Here is a 21,156-nt window from a genome sequence, read left to right on the forward strand (position 1 = left end):
GCTGGTCCCATGAATATATAATAGTGTGCTATGAGAAACCAGCATGATATCTTTGTTATGTGATGCCTCTTAGATTTTTTTGCATAATAGATCAAATATGTTACAATATTCTTTCATCCTTGCTGGCAAAGCTTCGTTGTATAGATAGTGTACTGGTAGAAGTGAAAAATCCAGGAATATTTGTATATTTGACATTGTGAGGCTAAAACCAAATTGGGCTGTTTAGTGTATATTAATTTTTTGTGGAAATTCAAACTGTCCATAACTGACAATTGTGAAAGATCCTCTTCAACATTCACACACAGGCGGGGTTCTTGATGAGTCCAGGATGAGTAGAATCAGCATATCTGTCATTCTCTCTGTTACTTGAATTTATATGTAGCCAAATCTGCATTCATGTATTAAAATAGTAATTCCCATGCTGGAAATGAAGGAAAAAGTATATTCATTTATTTGTATCTTTCTTGAATAATTTTCAATATGGCATTATTAGTTTTTTTATTATTTAAAGCAATTTTAAGTTTTATTTGTCTTATAGAATTTTTTTAAATGAATGATGTGTGAAGATTCATAGGCTTTGCTGTGTGGTGAACCTAAGGCCTTGCTACACCTCACCATGCATTTCTTGGAAATGAGGGTGGTCCGCTCTTCCAGCTGTTTGCATCCAGACTATGTGGTTGCAGTGACAGTGGGTTAAGCAATTTTGGGCTGTTAATTTTATGAGTATAAAGATTATTTAAAAATAATATGCACAGAACTAAGAGACAAGAAGTCAAGCATCTGCTCTTGTAATAAACTGATGTATAAAAGCTTGGCTTTTTCAGAAAGCATTTAATAACATATTGCACTTTAACAGTGGAAAAGCATGAGGCTTAGAAATGGTGTCAGTTTCATTTGTTCACGCTTCTTCAGCTGTAGACGATCAAATGATGCTTGGTGGATTCTTTTATTGTTTAGAAATAGCTTACTGTATTTATGCTTTTTGATTTAGCTGCAGTGGGCACATCCCTGTATGAGATTGAAATGAGTATTTCATCCATTTGTGATCATTTTGTGCCCTTATGTTTGAATTGCCCTGGAATGTACGAGTACCATATATCATACTTGAAAGTTTGTAGCTCTGTGTCAATGTAGTTTTTTTCTAGTCCTTGACATTTTGGCTGATTAGTATTTGGAATAAAAGGGACATAGATAAATTACAGAATATAGCATATATAATATTGAGAAAGTTGTTATGGAAATAACCTCCTACTAATTTAAATCTCTATCAATTATACTAGTGAAGATTGCAGCTATTTTGAAGTTCAAATATCTAATTTTCAGTCTTTAAAATAACATTCCAGGATGAACACATTTTTGCAGCGCTTTTAACAGCAGTAACACAAGGCTTAGATGATGGAAATTTGAATCAAAATAAAACCCCATTTGTTCTTTGTCTTGAAGCTAACCATACACACAATATTTGAAAATAAATCAATTAGCAACATCTGGGTAGCACACATTTGATTAAAAGTGACAACCTGCTAGTTACTGTCCAAGATGCAGTGCTGTTCTTTAAGTTCTATGTGAATGGCATTTCATATTATCTTTGTGGAGGTGAAAGATGACCACCATTCTGTTTATTTTGCTTTCTGTGCCACCTTTCATTGGATCCTTTTTTCTAATTTATCATTTTTGTCTCTAGTCCTGTCCTGCTTTCCTCTTTGTTCTCTTCAGCTAGGAAGTAGCTTGATAATTTGAATTTTGCTAGAATACAAGTATCTTACCAATGCTATGATAACTGGTAAATTGAGACTCACCTGCCTTCAGCATTGTGGATGATGGACTGTGAGGAAGGACCAATATCACCACATTACAGATTAAAGGCAGTGATGGGAAGAGGTGCGCTGTTGTTGTGTTACTTGGTTGGTGATTCTGAACCAATGATCCAGATATTTTTTCAAATTATGCATGTTAGCTAGCTACTTTATATTCAGTTTAAAGAATTGATTTGTGATAATGTACAAGTTTCAGAAATGGAAAATGTAAGATTATTTTAGAACTCTTAATTCGCTCCTGTTAGGAAACTTATCTTTACCTCATCCAACCTACATCTGATGTCAAACCCACAGCAAAGTAGTTGATTCTTTAATTGTGCTTTGAAAAAGTCTTCTGAAATGGGCTTTGTCAGAACAAAGCAATAGATCTAGGCATTGGAATTGGACTGCAAACTGAAGAGTCATTCCCATCTGCACTGGCTACCTCTAGCTAAACAAGGAAAATTATCTCAAAGGCTAGTCAAGCAAAATCCTAATGTAGTCTTAATTATGGAATCATACTTTATGTTTGTACTTTGTGCATCACAATCTTTGTGCAAAATTATCTTCCTTAGAAAACAGAGCAATGAGAAAATGCTCTTCTTCATGACTGCCATTTTCGTGCATATCCATTGACTTGCTTAATATCAAGAAATCTGGCTTCACCTTTTTCTGGCATATTTGCTACATCATAGCAAGGACAGTTGGGTCTGCCTGTTGATGTGGAAAATTGTCTTGCTATCACCTATGCACAAAATCAGCAGCAAATAAGTGATTGCAGATGTCATTGACTGTGCAGCCAAATTGTACTCTGACTATGTCATTGGTATGCAACTTGGACAATGATAACAACATTTGGCTCCAGACATTATGTCAACCTTGGTACAAACTTACCCGAGGTTTATTATTATCAGTATCTTTACTAGATTGCCATGTTACAAGAGGAGGCTAAAGATTGGTTATCCTGCAGCAAATAATTTATGACCTGATTCCTTCCATGTGTTCCACTATCCACAAGGGCTTAAGCCAGAGACTAACAGAATATTCTGCATTTGTCTAGATAAGTGCAGCTCCAATAAAACTAGAAGCTTCACACGATATGGGTCAAAGCAAACCCAACTAAACACCATACCTGCCACTCTGTTTACCTTTAAAGTAAGAAAAATTCAGTGTTTACACCCAAGCAGAGTATTGAGATTTTGTTCTTAAAAACTGCATTTGTCTTCTCTTTAGCAATAGATGTATTGATTTGGATGAAAAGTGTTGATCAAGAGAATTCTGTTGCTGTTCTATCTGGGAAGGAGTGGAAATGGAGGATTTCATTTGAGTGCTCCATTAACTATGGCAGAATGGAAGTCATCCTTCTGGAAGGAGGACATTTCAAATGCCCAAGAGCAGAATGTCTCATCTTGAGAATTAATGTATCAGAGCTGGAGAAATTAAAGGACAGGCAGGTTGATGAAGGAGTGGGAAAGAAAGTTTAAATGATAATGATATTACACCTGTTATGGCTGCAGAGGAAAACAGCAAGGGGATGGAGAGGGATGATGGGAACTCCCTTCTGATTCAGTCGTCACTCCCATCCATTGTTGCTTTCCCTCCCCTGTGAAGCAGAAAAATGGGGAGAAGGGAAGATAGAACTGTCGGTGGGATCACATAGAAGCTAGCCAAAAAGGCAGAGAATAATGTGTTGATTGGGGTTGAAAGGTGTGGACCAAGAGAACTCTAATGTTCTGTCCAGCAAGGAGGGTATTGGGGTGAGAGCAGTTATGCAGGAAATGGAGGGTTTTATTTGAGTGCTGCATTAACTATGGTAGAGTGAAAACCATACTTCTGGAAGGACATTTCAAATGCCCCAGAGCAGAAGGCCTAATCTTGAGAATGAATTCACCAGAGCTGGAAAAATTAAGAAAACGGGTAGCTTCTTTACATGAGCCATGGTGGGAGGAGGTGTAGTCTAGGTAATGAAGAGTTTCTGTTACTTTATAGGAAATATCAGGGGCAAGACCATCTCAGATGAAGATCTAGAAAAGAGAGTGTGAGAGATGATCCAGGTGAATCTGAGGGCAGGATGGAAGTTGGTGGCAAAGGTGATGAAATTGTTATGAGTGCTGAGCAGACTTGATGGAAATGGGGTGCAGAGTTAACCATCTCCCCCCCCCCCCCCCCTTTGAGAACTATGAACTATTACTATTGCTATGCTACAGATAAGAGAGAGAGACACACAGTTGATTTATGTATTCTGGCTCTTCACTGATTATTTACCTTTCACTGCAACGACACTTCTTTGCTCATTAACATTCCTGTGGAGACAGCAGGAGTGGCCTAGTTTGATGGACATAGACATGTGTTGATGGATGGCTGATACCCCGTCCATGGAGATAAAAGTCAGGTGTGGGGAGACACCCTTAGAATTACCAGTGGACACTGACCGAGTGTTGTGCACCCACAAGAAGGTGGGGGCTTTGAGGACCGAATCAGGAGATCGATCAACAAAGCTTACAGTGTGACGGCAGGACCGGTGGGGGCTTGTGTGTGTCCACTCATGCCAGAGTGATGAGTCCACCACAGAAGAACGGTCTAGCCGAGGACGGAGGGGTCATAACCGAAAGACCACAGCGGTATGACGGAATAAGAAGACAATGGAAGGTTTGCCTGCTGCAGCTGTTACATCTCTCTCTCGCTCTCTCTCTCTCCCCAACAAATTACAATACAATAACCGCAACTACCTCAGCACACATGAACTGAACTGAACTCTATATTCTCTCATGACAATTCATTTACCCCTAGACATTGATAGAGCTTGTTTATTATTGTCGATTATTATTTCTACACTTCTATGTTTATTATTGCTAACCTGTTTTATATGTATATTTGCATTTTTGATACTGTATTGTGTAGTTTACTAATAAGCACCTTTAGTTTTCGGTACCACCAGACTCCAACGGATTCTTCTATTTCTGCTGGTCTGTAAACCCAGTTACAGGGTACATAACAAAGGATTCTGCACAAGTACATTTGTAGTCCACAAGGCATAATCCAAGCGCGGTGAATATTCTGGATGGGTGCAAGTCAAAAAATTCTTAAGAAGGTCAATTCAGGATAAAGTAATCTCCATTCTTGGCACCACATCCACCAATTTTAAATATACTGGCAGTGCACAAAGTTTGCAGTGTTTTCCATCTACAAAATACTCAGCCTGGATGTTCTGGTGGTAACTCAAACCTGAACTGTCTTTTACCAAAAAGGACAAGGGCAGTTGGTGCACTGCAGTATCTCCTCCAAGTCTCCCATGACTGTGGTTTGGAAAAACGCTACCAGTCCTTATCATCACTGGGTTTAAGCACTGTGATGTATCTCACCAGAAGGACTGCAGCAGCTAACAATCACTTTCTCAAATCATGATTTTGATAGCAGTGCCTTGGTCCTGGAAAATGAACAAATTAACATGATGGACATGCAAGTGATACCTTTATCCAAACATTTGAGGACTAAGCAAAAAAAAAGATGCTTTGGTTTCTTTGCTGATCAATATACTTGACTATTGTAAATGCATTATTTCTGATGTGGGTGTGTACAAATATCCTGAGCCGCTCTAATGATTGCTTTAATGTATTTGAGTTAATTAATCATAATGCCAGATAATAGTTGTTCAACATACTAGCCAAAAATGTTTATCAGCTGGACTGGGGCTTTTTTTTTTAAGGGTTATTATTGCAGTTTCATGTAAATTTATAAACCAACTAGGCTATATCATTCATGAGGAAATCTGCAGATGCTGGAAATTCAAGCAACACACACAAATTGCTGGTGGAACACAGCAGGCCAGGCAGCATCTATAGGGAGAAGCACTGTCAACGTTTCAGGCCGAGACCCTTCGTCAGGACTAACTGAAAGGAAAGATAGTAAGAGATTTGAAAGTAGGAGGGGTAGGGGAAAATACAAAATGATAGGAGAAGACCCGAGGGGGTGGGGTGCTGAGAGCCAGAAAGGTGATTGGCAAAAGGGATACAGAGCTGGAGAAGGGAAAGGATCATGGGACGGGAGGCCTAAGGAGAAAGAAAGGGGGAGGGGAGCACCAGAGGGAGATGGAGAACAGGGAGAGTGATGGGCAGAAAGACAAAAAAAAGGAGGGGGGAATAATGTAAATATGTCAGGGATGGGGTAAGAAAGGAAGAAGTTAGAGAAGTTAATGTTCATGCCATCAGGTTGGAGGCTACCCAGCCAGTATATAAGGTGTTGTTCCTCCAACCTGAGTGTGGCTTCATCTTGACAGTAGAGGAGGCCATGGATAGACATATCAGAATGGGAATAGGATGAGGAATTCAAATGTGTTGCCACTGGGAGATCGTGCTTTCTCTGGCGGACAGAGCATAGGTGTTCAGTGATATGGTCTCCCAGTCTGCGTTTGGTCTCACCAATATATAAAAGGCCACACTGGGAGCACCGGACGCAGTATACCACACCAGCCGACTCACAGGTGAATTGTTGCCTCACCTGGAAGGACTGTCTGGAGCCCTGAATGGTGGTGAGGGAGGAAGTGTAAGGGCGGGTGTAGCACTTGTTCCGCTTACAAGGATAAGTGCCAGCAGGGATATCAGTGGCAAGGGATGGGGGGGGGGGGGGGGAGACATGAATGGACAAGGGAGTCGTGTAGGGAGCGATCCCTGAAAAAGCAGAAAGGGGTGAAGATGTGCTTGGTAGTAGGATCCCATTTGAGGTGGTGGAAGTTACAGAGAATTATACGTTGGACCTGGAGGCCGGTGGGGTGGTAGGTGAGGACAAGGGGAAACCTATCCCGATTGGGATGGTTGGCAGATGGGGTGAGGGCAGATGTGCGGGAAATAGGAGAGATGCGTTTGAGAGCAGTGTTGATGGTGGAAGAAGGAAAGTCCCTTTGTTTAAAAAAGGAAGACATCTCCTTCGTCCTGGAATAAAAAGCCTCATCCTGAGAGCAGATGCGGCGGAGACGGAGGAATTGTGAGGAGGGGTAGCAATTTTGCAAGAGACAGGGTGGGAAGAGGAATAGTCCAGGTAGCTGTTAGAGTCTGTAGGCTTACAGTAGATATCAGTAGATAAGCTGTCTCCAAAGATGGAGACGGAATGATCAAGAAAAGGCGGGATGTGTCAGAAATGGACCAAGTAAATTTGAGGGCAGGGGTGAAAGTTGGAGGCAAAGTTATTGAAGTCAACAAGCTCAGCATGTGTGCAGGAGGCAGCGCCAATGCAGTAGTCAATGTAGCAAAGGAAAAGAGGGGGACAGATACCCGTATAGGCTTGGAACATGGACTGTTCCAGAAAGCCAACAAAAAGACGGGCATAACTGGGACCCATGCGGGTTGCCCATGGCTACACCTTTGGTTTGAAGGAAGTGGGAGGAACCAAGTTAGAAATTATTGAGAGTAAGAACAAATTCCGCTAAACGGAGGAGAGTGGTGGTAGGGGGAATTGGTTAGGTCTGGAATCCAAAAAGAAGCAGAGAGCTTTGAGACTTTCCTGGTGGGGGATGGAGGTATATAGGGACTGGATGTCCATCGTGAAAATAAGGTGGTGGGGGCCAGGGAACTGAAAATAATTGAAAAAATTTTAAGTGTGAGAAGTGTCACAAACATAGGTGGGAAGGGATTGAACAAGGGGGGAGAAAACAGTGTCAAGGTATGCAGAAAGGAGTTCTGATATGCAGAGCTGTTAAGGTTGGTGATGGTATAGGAGACAGAGGCCTGGTGCTCCTTAGTGGGGTCATGATCAAAGGGTAAATAAGAGGAGGTATCAGAGAGTTGTCGCTGTGCCTCGGATTGCAGATTGACTAGATGTATTGTGTTATCCTATCAAAATATTTTGAGAAAGATTCCAAAACAGAAATAGTACTGCTAAAACTTGTATTTTTTCCAGGAACCTACATCTATCAGAAGGCATATGGCACTGAGGTAATTCACAACATTCATTCAAATATTGATTCTTAGAGATGTATTTCAGGCAACATTTCAATTTGTGATATAAGGCTTATGTAACGTCTCGGCACATGTATTTTCATGTGAATTGCTATTGCTGTATTCATTGAAGTCGACCTGATTGTAGGTTTGCCTACTATTTCAAAGCAATTTGGCAGGAAGACATTTTAAACATTAGATTTCAATCTTGACAATGTAGCTTGTATCAAGCTAGTATAACAAAATATGAATGTTAATATTGCCATTCAAATTATGATTTTAAACCAGATGTACAGAAAACAGGCACGATTTGACTTTATTTTGATTTATGTTTAAGCTAAATATAGGAATATTTTGATTTGTATTTAAGCTAAATGTAGGAAAAGATGGTAAGATGCCTTATCTAAGCAGAAAAGATTCTGAGTGCTTAGACATGGTAAATATTTTCCAAATGTTTTCAGAAATAGGTAGGCAATATTATACATATTTTGTTCAAAAAGCAGATACATATAATCAAGGAAATGGGTGTACTACCAATCTTCAGCGTATACATGTGGCCACAACTGGCTACTAAATATTTGTTAGATATGGATCATCAAGTTTTGTTGCAGCCTTTAATGTCATATCACTGTTTAGAATACAAACTGTGACATCGGAGTTTGACGTGTGCAATGTATCACAAGAGTTTTTATATCAAAGTGATCTTTTGGTCTAAATTTATGTTTTGTAATTCCAAAACATAATAAAAACTAATTGGAAGACAAACGAGAGCTGAAAGATTAGAATCGGGTTTAATAACACTCGCATATGTCATGAAATTTGTTATCTTTATGGCTGTAGTACAATGCGATACATAGTAATAGAGGAAAAACTGTGAATAAACAGCTTACTTAAATAATAGTGTATAAAAAAAAAAGAAAAGAAAGCCTAGTGAGGTAGTATTCATGGCTTCAATGTCCATTCGGGTCTCAGATGGGAGAGAGGAAGAAGCTGTTTCTGAATCATTGAATGTGTGCCTTCAGGCTTCTGTTCCTCCTTCCTGATAGTGGCAATGAGAAGAGGACATATCCTGGGTGATCAGTGTCCTTAATGATAAATGCTGCCTTTTTCAGACACCGCTCCCTGAAGATGTTCTGGATACAATGAGGCTTGTGCGCATGATGGGCTTGATTAAGTCTACAGCTCTCTGCAGCTTATTTTGATCCTGTGCAACAGTAACGCCCACTTCCTCCACCCAACCCCCACCAGACGGTGATACAGTTAATTAGAATGCTCTCCACAGTACATCTGTAGAAATCTGCAAGTGTTTCTGGTGATATACCAAATCTCCTCAAACTCCCAACGAAACATAGCCACTGTCTTGATAGCTGCATTGATATGTAGGGTCCAGGTTAGTTCCTCAGTAATATTGACACCCAGGAAGTTGAAATTGCTCAGTCTTTCCACTTCTGATCCCTCCATGAAGACTGATGTGTGTTCTCTCATCTTACCCTTTCTAAAGTCTACAATCAGTGCTGTGGTCTTGCTGAGGTTGAGTACAAGGCTGTTTCTGTGACGCCACTCAACTAGCTGGTATATCTCACTCCTGTATGCCCTCTCATCACTATCTGAGATTCTGCCAACAATGGTTGTATCATCAGCAAATTTATAGATGGCATTTGAGCTGGGCCTAGACACACAGTCATGGGTGTAGAGAGAGTAGAGCAGTGGACTAAGCACACAACCTTGAGGTTCGCCAGTGTTGACTGGTAGTGAGATGGAGGTGTTATTTCTGATCCGCTCAGATCGTGATCTTCTGGTTAAGAAGTCGAGGACTCAGTTGGTAAGGAAGGTATAGAGGTCAGGGTTTTGGAGCTTTTTGATCAGAGCTGTAGGAAGGATGGTGTTAAACACTGAGCTGTAGTCAATAAACAACTTCCTGACATAGGTATTTGTATTATCCAGGTGATCCAAGGCTGCATGGAGAGCTCGTGAGATTGCATCTCCCGTACACCTATTGTGCACATTGCATTGGATCTAGGTGCTTCCTGTGATAAGAGCTTATTCTAGCTGATGCAAGTCTAACTGCATGTTTTACTTTAAGCGAGGCATGCACATATCATGTGGTTGTGTCATGATTTATGCAATTTACGTAGTTTTACATATATGAATTATTTAAATGAACAAGAATGCTTAATCAAACAGTATATTTACAATATTACTGAAATTAAATGCACAACACTCCTCCCTGCTTAGTTATAAACTCCAACTCAATAGAGAGTATATACTATATAATACAACTACCATATATAGACATCTACAGCATTGTAAATTTTAAATTGTCTCATTCAGCTCTAAAGGTTTAATTGCTGTGGGGAGACTCTTACTCTTGTGGGATAACATCTTTCCTAATGAGGGGGATCACTTTGCTTGGCAGGTGAGACTAGTGGCTGTGAAACAACCTCAGGGATATAAGATGATGAGAGGCATTGATTGTGTGGATAGTCAGAGACTTTTTTCCCAGGACTGAAATGGCTAACACAAGAGGGCACAGTTTTAAGGTGCTTGGAAGCAGGTACAGAGGAGATGTCGGGTAAGTTTTTACACAGAGAGTGGTGAGAGCGTGGAATGGGCCGGCAGCCCATTCCACGCTCTCACCACTCTCTGTGTAAAAATGGGCTGCCGGCCCATTCCAACAGTGGTGGAGGTGGTACAATAGGGTCTTTTAAGAGACTCCTGGATAGGTACATGGAGCTTAGAAAAATAGAGGTCTATGGGTAACCCTAGGGAATTTCTAAAGGAAGTACATGATCGGCACAGCATTGTGGGCTGAAGGACCTGTATGATGCTGTAGGTTTTCTGTGTTTCTGTGTTCTGGAGACTCCTCCATGATGGTTGTAGAAGGTGATGCTGAGTCTGTAAAAAGTAGTTCTGATAGCTCTGGACACGTTTCTCCTTTTTTCAGCTTTTCTCTCTGGATCTACTTTGATTCTTGCTTCTGTCTGAGGCTTTTTTCCTCCCTCCTTTCTCACATTTCCTCTCTTTCAGACCTTTCTCTTTTTCACTCACATTCTTTCTCTTCTCTTACTTGCAACTTGTCTGTCTTTTTCTCATTTTTTTCTTTTTAAGATGTGCGTCTTTATGTTGGGAAGGTGCATTTAGTTCACTGGAGTATTCTGTCATTAATCCTTCTATTGCTCACTTTACGATCTGATCTCTCCTCTTAGTTTCCTCATCCAAAACATTATCTGATGAATCCTCTGGTTTTGTATCTCTATTGACTCCTTTCTTTTTGGCCTTCCATTCATCTAGCTGGCCTTTGGTCTTTGCATCTACTTGTACAAGCAGCTTTTTGTCTCCCACTTAAAGTTCATGCAGTACCTTAATGCTGGATAATTAATTCTTAATTCTGGTTCTTTATACTCACAAAAGATGAATGATTGCAACTTTCCTGAAGCTCCTTGAATTCTCTTCCAGCTTAAAACCAGGTCACACTTCGCAAGTAACTGCCTGATTAACACATCAGAGGTTTTCTCAGATATATTGCCTGCAGAAGAAACCGTTGTAGTCAGACCAGTGCTTTTGTCACTTTCACACTTTCTCTGAGCAGCATGGTCCTTCCTTGGTCCAATATGCTTTCCAACCAGAAGCACAGAGGTTGGCACCAACACCTGTTGCCCATAGTTACAGCAAGGAGACAATTGTGGCATCATCTAGTATCTTAATTTGCTTTTGGTTGGCTCTATTTCAGGAGATGTGGTATGCAAATTGTAGATGGATCTGCAATCAAGTTGCACTTATTTCAGCCGCTCATGCCCATAATGCTGGCTGTCCTGTTTAAATCATATGCAAGCCCAATGTGGGTTGTTGTATTTCACTTTTACGAATGTCATTCCCACAGGAGTTTTCTTTTCTCCAGCGTAAGTTCTTAGTTGGATATCTACAGGCTTCAGTTTAGTATCTTTGAAATGGCATTCAAATTCATTTTGTGGGATAGCTGGAATAGCCAAGCCAGTGTCCAATTACATTTTAAGTGATTTGCCATTTACTTTTGGTGTAAACCGTATTGTCTGCCACTTAGTAGTTTTCACACTGTAAATCTCAAGGCTACTCAGACTGGTGCCGCTGTCATCAGATTTTTCATCAGCAATATGCAGATTAGTGCTCTTTTTGAAACTGCATCTTGACTTTTTATCTTCTCTCCCTTGTGCAGTCCATTTATTTTTGTCTGTATGACTTTGTTCCACTTTTTGCAAGTTTCACCTTTAAACCTGCATTAATCTTGCGTATATGAACCCCTGCAATAATGGTAGCACAATTTGTTCAGCCAGTTTGGTTTCTATTTAGACGTTCCAATTTTGTTCATGCTCACTTTCATTCCTGACTGCAACTCAATTGTGTCTCTGTCTGCTATTTCCTTTGATACAGCAATTTCAACTGCTCTTTTAAATGTAAGTTGTGCATCAATTAGAAGCTGAATTTGAGTGCTTTCTTGTAAGATTCCACAAACTAAACAACCTCTCAGTACATCGTTAAGCCATTAATGAACTGTCAATGCTCAGTCTCTTCAATTCAGCCCTGTACACTGAAATGGACTCCCTTTTGATTCTGCTTATGTAACTCAAAAAGCATTTTGCAATCTACAATGCTTTTGGTTCTAAATGTTCCTGAATTACTTTGCCATTATCAGCAAAGCTCACTGATTTGGTTGGAGCAATTAAACTTCTAAGCAAACTGTATGCTTTTAAATCCAATGCACTGAGCAAAATTGGTACTTGTTTTTCATTGGCTATTCCATTTTCTTTAAAGTACTTTCAATACATCAATCTTTCAGATGTTGCCAGCCATTTCTGCTTTTTTATGATTATGATCACTTGGTACTCACTGTTTATGAACCTGTTTTCTGTCCTTTTTTTTAAAAAGACTTGATTGCCGCTGCACATGCTGCGCATTTTTTTTTACTCAACTGTTTCTTGCTGCACTTTAGTTTTAACTCTATTGTCTTGCTGTATTTCAACAGGTAGATAGCCGTCTTGGGTTTGTTTAAAACCTCCTCACTGTTAAGCTTTGTAACTCCAAAACACAAAAAAAGCTAACTGGAAGAAAAACAAGAGAGCTGGGAATATAAGTGTAACTTCATGTTTTTATTTTATGAGATGCATGTATTATTTGGTAGCATCATGACATATGCAATTCAAATATCTTTACCTATAACCTACAACTGAATTGAATTGACTTTATTACTTACATCCTTCATATACATGAGGAGTAAAAATCTTTACGTTACATCTCCATCTGATTGTGGAATTTATAGTAATTTGTAATAAATAGTATGGACAACAGGTATCAGTGAATTATTTAAACAAATATGAATGCATAAACAATATATTTACAATATTACTCAAATATTACTGAAATATTAAATACACAAAATTCAAGCTCTTCATGGGAAATTTATTATTTCCTATTGTGAGAAACCTGTGTGCAATATTATCTGTGGAAATCTTGTTTTTCTTGATCAGATACAAAGCAATAGGTTAGATTTTACAGTGAACTGCTGATACTTAATTCGCAAGTTTGATACTTTTGTAGCTACCTCTACAAAGCTGATATTAGTGCTATGGTACCCACAGAATGGAATGCAAAATTATAGCAGTTCCCACCACTTAGCTGCTAGAGTAGTTTATACGGTGTGACTGAGAATTCATGTTTTTAAGTTCCAATTCTTGAGCTTGTTTAAGTTTTCTAATTAATATTTCAAAACTTTTAGTGATTTAAAAAAAATTGTGGTAATCTTTAAATGTTTCCAGATCAGAGAAACAATCAAATAGGCTAATTGACTTCCAGCTGGCTAAGGAAAGAGATGTGGCCTTGAAGATGATTTTTTCAACAACTTGGTAGTTAGAACTTGTGTTTCCCTTCAGTTCGTAGTGCAGGTGGCCAGCCACTGTGGTGGGCATCTTAATGGAACACAGAATGTTGATCAAATGAGGGAAGTGCAGACACTTTCTTTCCCCCATAAATCAGCTACAAATTTATATAGTTAGGACTGACTATACAATTTAGCCTGTCTGTCTGCAGTGGCATTAGTTGTGGTTCTCTCTCAATATATTGTAGCTACATGTCTTTCTCTAAACAGTTTGTTATCTGGCTTGAGAATTGTATTTGTTAAAGAGCCAAGACAGTAATATATGCTTACATTTTTGTGCAGAAAAATTGATGAACTGAATGTTCAGTACAATTTTATGAAAAACACTTTGAAACTTGAAAGTAATTATTAAACTGCAAGCAGTGTATACAGTGGATTCCGGTTAACTGGAGCAGCTGCTTATTTTGGACAACTCTTAAATAACTAAATCTAGAAAATAGCTGGGATTCCCTTAATTTATTTGGGACACTATGCCTCTTAATTGGGGCAGGAGGCTGTTGCATAGCAGTCTCTAACTAGCATCAGTCGCATGCACTTGCGTGGCCGTTAGACACTGCTGTGCTTGGTGTGATCAGTTTTTAAATAGCCTCAGTTGTGTGTGCTTGTGTTCTAAAAGTAGTAATTTTTGTCACTGATAGTTGGAAAGAAATAAGCAGTAAGATACTTCGGAACTGTCTTGCTCTCCGCATTTTGGTTGAGAGATGCTGGAAATGGCTGAGAGAGAAAATGAAACTATTTCACTACAAGTTAGAAACTATGAAAAATTTGAAAGTATTGACAATCATCTTGAATGTTGCAATGAAAATAAAGATTTAGAGGATGTAATGTAGTAAATCAGTTCAGTATCTGCACTGATTTTGGTAATTTTCAGTCAATCAAAAGAACATGGCAGATGCTTCCTCTACCGATGACTGAGGAACCGTAGTACTGTAAAGGTATATGTAGTGTTCTAATATTTTGTATTTCATTTAAATACATAAATTGTTACTCAGTTAAACAGTAGTTTGTCTTTTTTTAAAATACATTTTAACTATTTCCATGAAACCTCAGCTAGTTGAGGCAGCTGCTTAATTGGGGGAAAAATGTACTGGTCTTCATGTCTCCCACTTAACTGGAATCCACCATATTTCACTGTTCTTTTGACTGATAGAAAACAAAGGTGTATTTTCAAATTACTTTAAATTGCATAGCATTTTTGTAATTTTGAATGTAGGTATTGACAGACAATGGTGATTTGCTTGTCATTCAAAATGGCTCCAAAAAAGAAAAGTGATTTTGGATGCTGTAGTGAAGTGTGCATTTATTATTGGAATTCCACCAAAGTGGAAATACGTAGCATATAATAAATTGTATTTGACTTTATAAAAAACAAACTTAAAATTCACTTTGTAGCCTGTATCATGTAATTGATTGCTTTGCAAAATTTATTATTTTTATTGCTGCACTGTTGGCAGTGATTTTACTAATGATCATTCCCTGTGCCCTATTCATAAATGCAAAATCTGTTTCTATGGAAACAATTTAGTGTTCTTATTCATGCAGTGTTAAATGTTGAATGGTACTCAGATGTATATTTATCTAAAATATAAATAGAAAGTGCTGGAAGTGCTCATCAGAACAGGCTTCGTATATGGGATGAAAATCAGTTCATTTTCTCTTTTATTTTTATTAGCACAAAAAATTTCATCTCTTTCATGTTCTACAGAGTGGACTTTGATCCCAAAGCACACTGATGCATGGTACAATTTTTTAAGAAGGCTGATACTTTAATTGTGAATGCATTCATTTATTGTTTGCTTACTTTCATAAGAGCTCAAGAAGTCAAGTCTGCATCATATATCACAAACAAGAGAAAATTTGCAGGTGCTGGAAATCCAAGCAATGCACAGAAAATGCTGGAGGAACTCAGCAGGCCAGGCAGCATCTATGGAAAAAAGTACAGTCGACATTTCAGACCTGAGATGTCAACTGTACTTTTTTTTCCGTAGGCGCTGCCTGGCCTGTTGAGTTCCTCCAGCATTTTGTGTGTTTTGTCTGCATCAAATATGTTGTCTTCAACAACAGTTAACAAATTAGGAAATTAAAGAGCTGACAAACCTAACGCATAAAACTCTCTTGTACCGATTTAAATAACTTATAGTCAGCAATTAAACTCAGGTGAATCTGCTTGGTTATTACTTTAGTTCACTTAAATCTGTACTGAGAGATTGTTTTCTCTATACTATTGAAGCATAACTTGTTGATAATTTAAGTATTACAGATACTAAAAAATCTCCAAATGGCATTATAGTATGTTAATAAGCATTGTCATTTTTGTGATTTTTTTAAACCCATTTATGAAAATAATTTTGACATGGGTACTCTGATGCAGTATCCATCTAGTACACTGGAATGTAGTATAATTCCTCGGGAATTTGCTTTGAAATGTATCTGTTTGAAGTTTTTTTCCGTCGTATATTATAACAGATTTAATATATGAGAATCTGCTTCTGTCATCACTAGCATCATTTTGTTTTGAAACTCATTAGTCAATTCATTCTTTGGAATAAAGCAAAAAGTGCTGGCCATACTTAAGGCAACAGACAATATCTGTAGACAGAAATGGAGTTAACATTTCAAGTTATTCAGGAATGTTCTTATGGTTATGCTTATGGACCTGCAGCCCACCTGGGTCATAGAGGCACTGTACTGATGAGTGTTCTTGGTTCTAGGCTGCAGCAAAGCTCTCTCCGGTCTACTCAGTAACGTTGTCTGCCCATTTCTTCCTCTGTGTGCCTGTTTTTTCTTTTCCCCTGTACCATTCCCTGAAGAATGGTCTTTGAGAGTCTGATCTTGTTATGTGGCCATACCATCTCAATTTTCTCTTTTTTACTGTGGACAGTAGCTCTTCATAGTATCTCATGTGCAGGGTGATGGTTCTTCGTATTTCATTGTTTGAGACGTGGTTTGTATAGGAGATGCCTAGAAGTGTTCTGAAGCATCCCATTTCAACTGCCTGGATCTTTTTTTGCAGTTCTGCTGTCAAAGTCCATGATTTGCATGCATACAGGAAAATGGAAAGGACTAATGCATACCGGAGTTTCAACTTGGATCTGAGAGTGTGTTATTGTCTCTCCAGATTGGTTTGGAGTTTAGCCAAAGTTGCCATTGTTTGGGCTGTCCTTGCAATGACTTCAGGCTTTGATCCTTGGTTGATGAAGGCGCCAAGATACTTGAACCATTTGACAGTCTCTAGCTTTGTCCACTGACTGTGATTTTTGTCGTGATTGCCTCCTGACTGTTTCTCAACAGCTTTATTTTCTCTGCGCTGATTTCATCCTCGTTTCTTGCCAGCCCATCAATGTCACCGGCGAATGTGAGGTTGGATATAGTCTGCCTTCTGATGCTGACTGTGCCGATATGGTCTTCCAGGGTATCTGTCATTATTTGCTCCAGGAAAATGTTGAACAATGTGGGTGAAAGGAGGCAGACTTGTCGGACTTCAATTGATGTGTAGAGCTGCTCTCCAAAAGTGCCTTGAACAAGTACCACATTGATGCTAGCATTGGTGTAGAGCTGCTTGATGGTTTGGATCAGCTTCTGGCCCGTGTATCTTTTCATTGTGGCCCAGAGTACATCATGCCACATCCTATTCAATGCCTCCTTGAAGTCTATGAATGCATAGAAAATGTCCTGTTGATGTTGTATAACTCACACAGTACATGGAGGTTGAGTGTCTGTTCTTTTGTACTTCTTCCACTTCTGAATCCAGCCTGCTCTTCAGTGATTATTTCTTCTGCTGTTATTTCAGTCTCTTCAAGATGGCTTTTAATATCACTTCTTGTTTTCATGACTGAGAAGACTTGCGATTCTATAATTCTGACAGTGCTGTAGGTTGCCTTTCTTGAGGAGATTGATGATGAGTGATTTTGTCCAGGGTGTTGGCCATTCCCCAGTCTGACACATTTTGTTGCAGATATTGCTGAAGATGTATATCACTGTCTGTCCTCCATGTTTTATCAGCTCAGCTGGATGTTGTCTATTCCTCCAGCTTTCCCATTCTTCAGTGATCTTATGGCTGCTTCTACTTGGAAAGTCATTGTCGTTTGATGAGTATTGGCTTGCGAGTACACTGGGGTCCCTTTGGGTCTGATGGTTGTAAAGGTCTGAATAATACTTGTTGAGAATGTCTTCATTCTGTGAGACAGTTTCTTTCTTTGTCTTGATGGTACTGAATCATAACACTCTTTGTTTAGTGAGGTACTTCACAATTCGAAATGCTTACCTGCTGTTGTTCTTTTCAGGCTGTTAACTGTCTCTGTACACTGTCTGTCAATCCATTATTCCTTAGCCTTGATGTTTTTCCTGACCTTGTTGATCTCTCTGTATGCTACAGCTCCTGGTGCTGTGTTCTTAGTTTTCTTCAGGTCTCTTCTGGTGTCACACATTTCCAGGATCTCCTCTGTTACCTAGGGTTGGGTTTTCCAAGTATCTCATTGGCTGTTTCTGTTATTACTTCATTGAACTAGGCTGTCAACGTTTCAGCATCTTTGTCAAGCGTCAGCAATGGTGCAAATGTTCCACCACCTGAAGGTTTCTGCAATGGATGGGTCCTTCAGTCTGTCCAAGTTGAATTTCATTCTGATGTCCTTGGGCTTCTTGACTTTCTCCAGCCTGATTCTAAAGATCGCTATCACCAGGTCGTGGTCACTTACAATATCAGCACCTGGGAATGTCCTTGCTGTGGTTCTCTTGATCCCAGACTGAAATCAGTTCTGCACCAGTATGTATTCGATCTGGGTATGATGTATCTGGCTATTGGGTGCATGCCAGGTTCAGCGCTGTGATGCCTTTTATTCGCCAAGAGTGTTCACAAGCACCATGTTGTAGCCGGAGAGCTTAAGTAGGTGTAATCCTCGCTTGTTGATTACAGCATTACAGGAGGGGCTGCAGAGTTCCTTCTAGTCTTTCAGTGCGTCTACACCCACCTTGGCATTCCAGTCCCCTTGGATGATTGGAATGACTTTTTTGTCCACCTTGTCAATGATGCCCTGGAGTTGGATGTAGAATTCCTCCACTTGGTCATCTTCATAGTTGTTGGTGCGTAGTCCTGTATTATTGTGATTCTGAAAGGTGCTGCTTTAAGGTAAATGGAAATAAGTCTGCTGGATACTGGGTAGCACATGTGTACTGAGTTCTTGATGCTGTTATTGACAAGAAATCCTACACCATTGACATGTTTGTTAAATTCTCTGCTGTAGTATAGTATATGGCCTTCCTCAGTGAGATGTTCACTGAGGTTTTTCCACCTGACTTCACAGAATCCCACGATGTGCCAGATTTACCTCACTAGCTCGTATGGGAGCTCCTGCAGTACCCCTGCTTGGGCAAGTGTTCTCACATTCCATGTGGCTAATGAGATGTAGTCTTTCCCATGGTTCTTCAATGGTGAGTTTGCTTGGATTGTCATAAAACCAAAGCATGAGTATATAAGATAGAGATGAGTTAAAAATTGAGCAAGCAGTACTTGTAACTAAATTTTATAAGAAAGTGAACTTCATTCAAATCCGTGTCCTGTTTATTGTATTCAGTAATCTCCTATTACTTACCTTTTTTATTTCCTGTTTTTTATGGGATGGTGAAAAATGCCAAAAAAATTTATGCAAAGTCAATCATTTTACATTATTGAAATCTCAGGAATAACATTGAATTCTACTTTGTAATTTACCAATTGACATGCTGGATTGATTCAGAGCCTGTGGCCATCTTCTGCTACCATCATTCATAGAAATGTACAGCACAGAAAAAGGCCTTTCAGCTCACCGAAGACCTGATGACCTTTTAGCACTGTTCTTACAATAATCCAGTTTTTATTCTCCAAACATTCTCATTCCTTCACCCCAAAGACTTTGTCACACATCTGCACAAAAGACATAATTTACAGTGGCCAGGTAACCTACCAACCTGCATGTCTTTGGGATTATAAGAGGAAAGGCAAACCAAGAGGAAACCCATATGGTTACTGGGAGAATGTGCAGGATAAACCATTGTCACTGAGGATTAGAAACAGCAACTCTGCTTTGCTCCATAAGTTTTTTTAAGAATTCACCTTTTGAGATTTGAGTAATTTACTTAATTAGATTTTAAGTTTGCAGTGCAGATTCATGCAACCAAGTGGCTCTTCTTGAGGCTTCCTGTCACCAAAGTCTTCAAGCAAAGAGCCATTGTAACCAGACCTTATTATCCTTTTTTAATATAAGCAGCTTGGTGGACTTCCAGATGTGGTTTACTGAATCATATGAAAGGAGTGAGTTTGGGATTGCTAAAAATCTGATTTTCTATCAAGCTATTATGTCTATTTCCAATTAGCTAAAAAAATATGGACCATTGTCTGTATATGTGACTCCCCTGCTTTGTATGTTTCAAAGAACAAAATGTTGAACTGTATCAAACTTAATTTTATATGCCAAGTCACTTGAAAAAGATTTTAGAGTTACCAATTTTAAATGAATAGTGGAAGGATTGTAAGGTTTCATGAAGTTCAATTTTTTTGCAAAACTCATCAGAATGTATTGTATTAAAACCTTGATTTTTCCTTCCTTTTCAAGGCCAGAGGCTTATCACAAAGCTGCGGCAGCTGCTCCTCCTCCACCGCCACCTTTACCTGAGCCGTGTCCTCCTGAGCAGGAGGAGGAAATCCTGGGATCTGATGATGAAGAGCAGGAAGACCCTGCCGATTATTGTAAAGGTACTAAGTCTACTACATCTATGGTAATACAATTTGATTAGTGCAGGTAGAAGCCTTTTTTCGATTGTTTAATATCTGTGTTTCATCTTGTGTGGCTACTTTGGGTAATGTGTACAAAAATGTATACAGTTTGGCTAAAAGTTTAGAATAGTAGTGAATAATGTAATTGAAATGCTGCTGAGATTTCATGGTAGTATTTCAAGAGGGGAAGGAATAAAACATTCAAATTTAGCTATTTTGTTTCACATTTTTATCTAAGAAAAGTAAGTGTAGCATCCGTGCCCCCAATTTACCCCCCACCATCTGCAGTTATAACCCAAACGTTCCAGCTACAGAAACCCATTACAACATTAAGTAACTTTGCAGAGAAGCCATTTTGTTGGCCTGAATAGTTAACATCACATTTAATGGTACTGAGAGCCCTACGTTAGTATTTGAAGAAAAAAATAACAACGTTACAAATCTTATTTTAAATGTCAAGGATTTCATGAATTGGTCAATCGAATGCTTTTTTCTTGGTATTTTAAGGTTTTACATTAAAGAAGTTTTTTATATGCTGAAATCAAGATTAATATGTCTGCATGTCTTTAAGGATCTTGCAATGATGGATTTTAAATTTTTAAGCATTTAGAAAGAGTTAACTGAATTGGTAATTGGTTTAAGCTAATTAACCAATCATAAGTTTTCTAGATTGATGGTATTTAATATTGATGTTTGAGGATGGGAAGTTCCCCTGGATATTGAGAGAACCCTTTCTTTTAGTACACATACGGTGTTAAGTCTTTGGTTTAAATC

The 21,156-nt window shown here is 39.0% G+C and overlaps 1 protein-coding gene across 5 annotated transcripts in view; it reads left to right on the forward strand.

The window, feature by feature from the left end:
• The window catches only part of LOC132403659 (SRSF protein kinase 2-like), a 227,168-nt gene that overhangs the window by 71,907 nt on the left and 134,105 nt on the right, over positions 1-21,156 (forward strand). For 3 of the 5 annotated variants that reach the window (XM_059987182.1, XM_059987180.1, XM_059987181.1), the window contains one exon: positions 20,222-20,361. In XM_059987182.1, the coding sequence (XP_059843165.1) occupies positions 20,222-20,361 (140 nt within the window). Of the gene's footprint in view, positions 1-7,688; positions 7,724-20,221; positions 20,362-21,156 lie in introns of those variants that run through there. The other 2 variants (XM_059987183.1, XM_059987184.1) reach the window with 2 other exon arrangements.

The sequence above is a fragment of the Hypanus sabinus genome, chromosome 13, assembly GCF_030144855.1.
Source record: "Hypanus sabinus isolate sHypSab1 chromosome 13, sHypSab1.hap1, whole genome shotgun sequence".
In the NCBI taxonomy this organism is placed as follows: Eukaryota; Metazoa; Chordata; class Chondrichthyes; order Myliobatiformes; family Dasyatidae; genus Hypanus; species Hypanus sabinus.